Raw genomic sequence first — 7,224 nt, forward strand, 5'->3', positions numbered from 1 at the left:
AGGCTAGTTTTTTGTATTTTTTTTTTAGTAGAGACAGGGTTTCACCGTGTTAGCCAGGATGGTCTCGATCTCCTGACCTCGTGATCTGCCCGTCTCGGCCACCCAAAGTGCTGGGATTACAGGCTTGAGCCACCGCGCCTGGCCTTTTTTTGTTTTTTTAGAGGAAGTCTCGCTCTGTCGCCCAGGCTGGAGTGCAGTGGCATGATCTCCGCTCACTGTAACCTCCGCCTCCCAGGTTCAAGTGATTCTCCTGCCTCACCTTCCCAAGTAGCTGGGATAACAGACGCGCAGCACCATGCCTGGTTAATTGTTTGTATTTTTAGTAGAGATGGGGTTTCACCATGTTGGCCAGGCTGGTCTCGAACCCCTGACCTCAAGTGATCTGCCTGCCTCAGTCTCCCAAAGTGCTGGGATTACAGGCGTGAGCCACTGCATCTGGCCTTAGATTGGGGAAATTTTTAAATAACAGATGGGGACAGGCACGGTGGCTCATGCCTGCAATCTCAGTACTTTAGGAGGCCAAGGCTGGTGGACCACTTTAGCCTAGGAGTTCAAGACTGGCCTGGGTTACATAGAGAGACCTCACCTCTACAAAGAATACAAAAATTAGCGTACTGTGATGGCATGTGCCTGTTGTCCCGGTTACTCAAGAGGCTGAGGTGGGAGGATCACCTGAGCCTGGGGAGGTTGAGATTACAGTGAGCCATGATTGTGCCATTGCACACAGCCTGGGTGACAGTGAGGCCCAGTCTCAAAGAAAAAGGAAAGGGTACATCCTTACTAAGGAAGATCAGGCAGCAATTAGGAGAAGCAGCAAGATAGAGAAGTTTAAACCTAAAAGGATGGTCATGAAAAATGTGTAGGCCGGGTGCGATGGCTCATGCCTGTAATCACAGGACTTTGGGATGCCAAGGTGGGCAGATCACCTCAAGTCAGGAGTTTGAGACCAGCCTGACCAACATGGTGAAATCCCATCTCTACTAAAAATACAAAAATTACCTGGTGTGGTAGCGGGCATCTGTAATCCTGGCTACTCGGGAGGCTGAGGCAGGCGAATTGCTTGAACCCAGGAGGCAGAGGCTGCAGTGAGCCAAGATCGCGCCACTACACTCCAGCCTGGGCAACAGAGCAAGACTCCGTCTCAAGATAAAAAAATGCATCAAGCTGTCCCCTTCATGCACTTTTCTGTATGCATGAGAGATTTCAAAATAAAGTCTGTTTGTTTGTTTGTTTGTTCATTTGAGATGGAGTCTTGCTCTGTTGCCCAGGCTGGATTGTAGTGGCTTGATCTTGGTTCACTGCAACCTCTACCTCCCGGGTTCAAGCAGTTCTCTCGCCTTAGCCTCCCAAGTAGCTGGGCTTACAGGCACATGACACCACAACTGGCTAATTTTTTTAAATTTTTTATTCTTTATTATTATTATTTGGTAGAGACAAGGTCTTTCTCTGTTACCCAGGCTGGTCTTGAATTCCTGGCCTCAAGCAATCCTTCTGCCTCGGCCTCCCAAATTGTTGGGATTACTGATGTGAGCTACCTCACTCCCAGACAGAGGTTTTTTTGTTTTTTTTTGTTTATTTGTTTGTTTGTTTTTAATTAAATTTTTTTTTGAGATGGAGTCTTGCTCTGTCCTCAGGCTGGCGTGCACTGGCTGGATCTCGGCTCACTGCAAACTCCGCCTCCCGGGTTCACGCCATTCTCCTGCCTCAGCCTCCCGAGTAGCTGGGACTACAGGCGCCCGCCACTACGCCCGGCTAGTTTTTTGTATTTTTAGTAGAGATGGGGTTTCACTGTGTTAGCCAGGATGGTCTCGATCTCCTGACCTCGTGATCCACCTGCCTCAGCCTCCCAAAGTGCTGGGATTACAGGCGTGAGCCACCGCGCCTGGCCTCAGAGGTTTTTAATAACATGAATAATGATGGGGAAAGACACTTAACCATAGGTAATTTCCCAAATTTCGGCCAGACCAAACTACTGGGATCTTGAGCACTGGGGTCATGGGTTGTGGGTCATGGGTTCAAGAAGCCACTCACCTCCCACGCCCGTCTTCTGCTGTGAGATGTAGGACTCCAGGCGCAAGCGGAAGCGGCTCTCGCCCCCCAGGCGGCAGTGCGTGCCGTCGTCCACCAGGAAGAAGGCCGAGTAGTTGTAGTCCAGGGGAAACTGGACCCCGTCCTCCGGGTCGCCGTGCCACCGGTACCTCGCAGGGAACGAGCCCTAGGGGAAAAATGGCCAGACCAGGGCGTCTCCTCATTAGGGCCCGGACAGACACAAGCCCCTCCTCCTCCCTCAGACCCAGGAGTCCGGGCCCCTCCTCCTCCCTCAGACCTAGGAGTCGGGGCCCCTCCTCCTCCCTCAGACCCAGGAGTCTGGACACCCAGCCCCTCCTCCCTCAGACCCAGGGGTCCGGACCCCTCCTCCTCCCTCAGACCCAGGAATCCAGATCCCCTGCCCCTCCTTCCTCAGACTTCAGGAACCCAGGCCTCCATTCCCTTTTTTCCAAGTCCCTGGGTTGTACCTTGGGGTTGGTGAGGGTGTCTCTATTCTGGACCACACCCCAGGGGGCCACGCCCATGGCTACCACCTTGGTGCCCCCAGTGCTGGCCGTCTGATGGTCCCGCACAGCCACACCAACATGCCGGCCGATGCCCGTGTGCAGACCCCCAGTGACAATCCAGGCTCCTACGCAGACGCCGAGGAACACGCAGAGGCAGAGGGAGAAAAACCAAGAGTAAGACAGAGACACACACACAGAGACTGGGTGGCGGGAGAGGCCAAGGCCCGGGAGACAGCCCCCACCCACCCTCGGTCACCTGTGCTCTGGGCAGCCCGCACCAGCCCACGACGCAGCAGGTCCTGCAGCCAGGTCTGGAGGACGGGGCCCCCCGACCCCCCCAGCACTGACACCACCAGGTTCGGGGCACGGAAGCCCCACGTGCGTGTGACCAGACTATAAACTGTAGCTGGATCCGTTCGGTCAGAGAGCCGGAGGAACTGTGGACACATGGAAGCAGGGGACACAGGGAGGGGGACAGAGACCCAGAGAGATGGGGACAGAGACCCAGAGAGAAAGAGACAGAGACCCAGAGAGATGTGGACAGAGACCCGGAGAGATGGGACAGAGACCCGGAGAAACGGGGACAGAAACCCAGAGAGACAGGACAGAGACCCAGAAAGACAGGGATAGAGACCCGAGAGAGAGGGACAGAGACCCAGAGACAGAGGGAGACAGAGACCCAGAGAGAGGGGGACAGAGACCCAGAGAGATGGAGACAGAAACCCAGATGAGGGGGACAGAGACCCAGAAAGAGAGAGAGACAGAGACTCAAGAGAGAAAGGGACAGAGACCCAGAGACAGAGGGAGACAGAGATCCAGAGAGAGGGGGACAGAGACACACACACACACACACACAGATAAACCAGAGACAGAGGAGGACAGAGACCCAGAGAGAGAGGGGGATAGAGATCCAAAGAGAGGGACACAGAGACAGAGGGAGACAGCGACACAGAGACACAGAGAGAAGGAGACCACCTCAGAGAGAAGACAGGTGGGGCGGAGGGAACACACAGAGCAAAGACAAGGATGGGCGGAGGGGGCCAGCGTTCAGCACGGGCGTCCCGGCTCCACTGTGGAGCCCTGAGCATGCAGCCCCCTGGTGCCCAGGCCCTGCCCGCACAGGCCTGCCTCACATTGCTGTGCTTGCGGCCGGCCCCCATGAAGTCCAGCTCTCCGTAGGCGTCAGTGGGCTTCTCCGTGGTGTGTGCATCGCTGTCCCACACGGTCACCACGGCTGCCCCGAAGGCATCCTCCATGGCCACTGCAGGGTGGGCGGTCCGGGGGCGCCCACACTGGCACAAGGTCCCTCTGGAGGTGCGAGGGCGGAGCGTGAACCCAGGGCTGCCCCCCGACCCCAGCATCCGGTCGGTGTGTTCATGCTTCTGTAGAGGGGCTGTTGACACTGACCCCGCACCCGCAGAGGCAGTCAGAGTCCACGCTGCCCCTGGCCCTGGCTCTGATCGCCTCAGGGAGAGACTGGAGCCGAGGACAGTCCCCCTTCCCCATGGGAAGGAAGCCAGTGAGTCCAGAAAGCCTGAGCAGGAAGAGGTGGGTCACCGACATCTGCGGAGCCTCAAGTGCAAAGGCAGAGGGCCACTGGGTGTATCCTCGCTGTGCCCCCATCCAAACACAAGATGTTCACCATGAGAAAGAACATCCAGAGGGTAACTTAGGGACAGCCCACGTGCTAGGGGCTGACGCGGCTGTGTGACTTTGGGCGAGCGGCTTCACCTCTCTGAGCCTAAATTTCCTCCTCTAATGAAAAGACAATAATAGCGCAGCCTACTCCACGGAGCTATGAGGAGCCAGGGAAAGAACGCAGTGTTTCCTGAAATGAGGCTCGCATACCAGTCCCAGCCAGAGGCAACGCGACACGAACTTCACACGGAGCTTAAAATAACCTTGAATAACGCAGTGAGAAAGTCATTCCTTTTTCAGTTCTCCTGACGACTGTCAAGGAGAGAGGCTCAGCTGGGTGCTGGAATATTTTTGAATGCCTAACCCTTTGCTACTCTTCTGAACGAGAAAAGCAGGCCTCGGGCTCAAAAAGTGGAGCTGGCAACAGCCACCCAGCAAGTAGGGAAACACCTTTGTTTGCTTTTCATTGTATTTGGCTTCCGCGTGGCTTGTTTATTCCTCTCTGTGCCAAATGGAACAGGTTTTCCATTTATGGTGATCACATATAAAACTTTCCCCCACCTAAAAAAATGCACAATTCTCTCTTGCTATCTGAAGGTGATTGGTACCAGAGTAAGTAACAGGTTTGGAGAATGAGAATTTCATTTGAAAATGTAGGGTCGGGTGCTATGGCTCATGCCTGTAATCCTAGTACTTTGGGAGGCTGAGGCCAGAGGATCGCCTGAACCCAGGAGTTCGAGACCAGCTGTGTAATATAGTGAGACCACCCTATCTCTAAAAAAAAAAAAAAAAAAAAAAAATTAGCCAGCTGTGACAGTACGTGCTTAGGAGGCTGAGGCAGGAGGATCACTTCAGCCTGGGAGATCAAGGCTGCAGTGAGGCAGAGAGCTGTGACCACACCACTGCACTCCAATCTGGGCAACAGAGTGAGACCCTGTCTCAAAAAAAAAAAAAAAAAAAGAAAAGAAAAAAGCAAGCAAGCAAGAAAGAGGCCGGGCACAGTGGCTCATGCCTGTAATCCCAGCACTTTGGGAGGCTGAGGTGGGTGGATCACCTGAGGTCAGGAGTTCAAGACTAGACTGGCCAACATGGTGAAACACCATCTCTACTAAAAAAAAAAATACAAAAATTAGCTGGGCACGGTGGTGGGTGCCTGTAATCCCAGCTACTCAGAAGGCTGAGGCAGGAGAATCGGTTGAACCCAGGAGGCAGAAGCTGCAGTGAGCCATCACAGCATTGCCCTACAGCCTGGGCGACAAGAGCGAAACTCCATCTCAAAAAAAAATAAAATAAAATAAGGAAAGAAAGGAGGGAAGGAGGGAGAGAGTCAGAGAGGAAGGAAAGGAAGGAAGGGAGGGAGGGAGGGAAAGAGGAAAGAAAAGAAAGAAGAAAAGAAGAAAGGAAAGGAAAGGAAGAGAAGAAAGAGAAAAATGTATCTCAATTATTTTGTTCCAGATTCCAGAAGGAGTTCAGATATCAGGGGAGACCCGTATTTACACAAACCTAGTGAGCAGATTTAAGAGCAATTTTACAGAAGGGATAGCGGAGATGCTACAAGGATTTGGCAAAGCCGTAAAAACACTAAAAGAACAGCTAACTGATCTGCACATGGGATGAACCAAACATGCTTAGGCCAGGTCCTGGCACAGTGAGAACTGCAATAAAGTGATAAAGTGTCCTCTTCCTTCCTGAGTCTACCTCCAGGGCCCTGGCATGCCTCAGTTTACCCACTTTGTCTGTTCACCCATTTCAGCTCCATCCTTGAAGTCCCTAGTTCCCCTGCAGCTACTTCCCGGGAAGTTTGCTCTTCTGAGCAAAACTTCAAGGACGCTGGGCACAATCCCAGCACTTTGGGAGGTCAAGGCAGAAGGATTGCTTGAGCCCAGGAGTTTGAGAACAGCCTGGGCAATAGAGCGAGACCCCTACAAAAAAAATTTAAAAATTAGCCAGGCGTGATGGTGCATGGCTGTGGTTCCAGCTACTTAGGGGGCTGTAGCAGGAGGAACAGTTGAGCTCAGGAGTTCAAGGCTGCAATAAGCCATGATCATACCACTGCAGCCCAGCCTGGGCGACAGAGCAAGACCATGCCACTAAAAACAAGAAATAAGGCTGGACGCGGTGGCTCGCGCTAATCCTAGCACTTTGGGAGGCCAAGGAGGGCAAATCACAAGATCAGGAGTTCGAGACCAGCCTGGCCAACATAGTGAAACCCCGTCTCTACTAAAAATACAAAAATAAGCTGGGCATGGTGGTGCGCACCTATAGACCCAGCTACTCAGGAGGCTGAGGCAGGAGAATCACTTGAACCCAGGAGGCAGAGGTTGTGGTGAGCAGAGATTGTGCCACTGCACTCCAGCCTGGGCAACAGAGCGAGACTCTGCCTCAAAAAAAAAAATAATAATAAAATAAAAGGTCTTCAAGGAATAGTCCAGCGCCTGTGCTGTCCAATATGATGGCTGCATGGGGTTCTTTACAGCCATGGAGCTCTTTCTGTTCTAATAAGTTAAAATTAAATCAAATAAAAAATTCAGGCCAGGTGCAGTGGTTCATGCCTGTAATCCCAGCACTTTGGAAGGCCAAGGAGGGTGGATCACCTGAGGTCAGGAGTTTGAGACCAGCCTGGCCAACACGGTGAAACCCTGTCTCTACTAAAATACAAAAAATCAACTTGGCATGGTGGTGGGAGCCTGTGGTCCCAGCTACTCAGGAGGCTGAGGCAGGAGAATGGTATGAACCCGGGAGGCGGAGGTTGCAGTGAGCCAAGATCGCGCCACTGCACTCCAGCCTGGGCGACAGAGCGAGACTCCATCTCAAACAAACAAACCAAAAAATCAGTTCTTCAGGAACAATGGCCATATTCCAAGTGCCCAGTAGCCCCCTGTGGCCAGGACCCAGGAGTACTGCTGTACTGGATGTGGATATAGAACGTTTCCAAAATCGTGGAAAATTCTGATGTTCAGTGCTAGGAGCTATTCCTTCTGTACACCTTGCCTCCTGCCCTCTTTCCTCGGTGGAGCCACAGAAACTGAAA

The 7,224-nt window shown here is 52.9% G+C and overlaps 3 protein-coding genes across 4 annotated transcripts in view; 1 reads left to right on the forward strand and 2 right to left on the reverse strand.

Annotated features, from left to right (window-relative positions):
• The window catches only part of PRRG2 (proline rich and Gla domain 2), a 238,234-nt gene that overhangs the window by 217,226 nt on the left and 13,784 nt on the right, over positions 1-7,224 (reverse strand). The gene's annotated exons all lie outside the window — the stretch shown is intronic.
• NOSIP (nitric oxide synthase interacting protein) overlaps positions 1-7,224 on the forward strand; it is a 223,046-nt gene that overhangs the window by 201,472 nt on the left and 14,350 nt on the right. The gene's annotated exons all lie outside the window — the stretch shown is intronic.
• Positions 1-7,224, reverse strand: part of TRPM4 (transient receptor potential cation channel subfamily M member 4) — a 53,899-nt gene that overhangs the window by 42,020 nt on the left and 4,655 nt on the right. The window contains exons 3-6 of the mRNA XM_031934804.1: positions 3,689-3,863; positions 2,812-2,992; positions 2,517-2,680; positions 2,032-2,215 (exon numbers count right to left, since the gene is read on the reverse strand). Coding sequence (XP_031790664.1) covers positions 2,032-2,215; positions 2,517-2,680; positions 2,812-2,992; positions 3,689-3,863 — 704 coding nt within the window. The remainder of the gene's footprint in view (positions 1-2,031; positions 2,216-2,516; positions 2,681-2,811; positions 2,993-3,688; positions 3,864-7,224) is intronic.

This window comes from Piliocolobus tephrosceles, chromosome 21 (assembly GCF_002776525.5).
Source record: "Piliocolobus tephrosceles isolate RC106 chromosome 21, ASM277652v3, whole genome shotgun sequence".
Classification (NCBI taxonomy): domain Eukaryota; kingdom Metazoa; phylum Chordata; class Mammalia; order Primates; family Cercopithecidae; genus Piliocolobus; species Piliocolobus tephrosceles.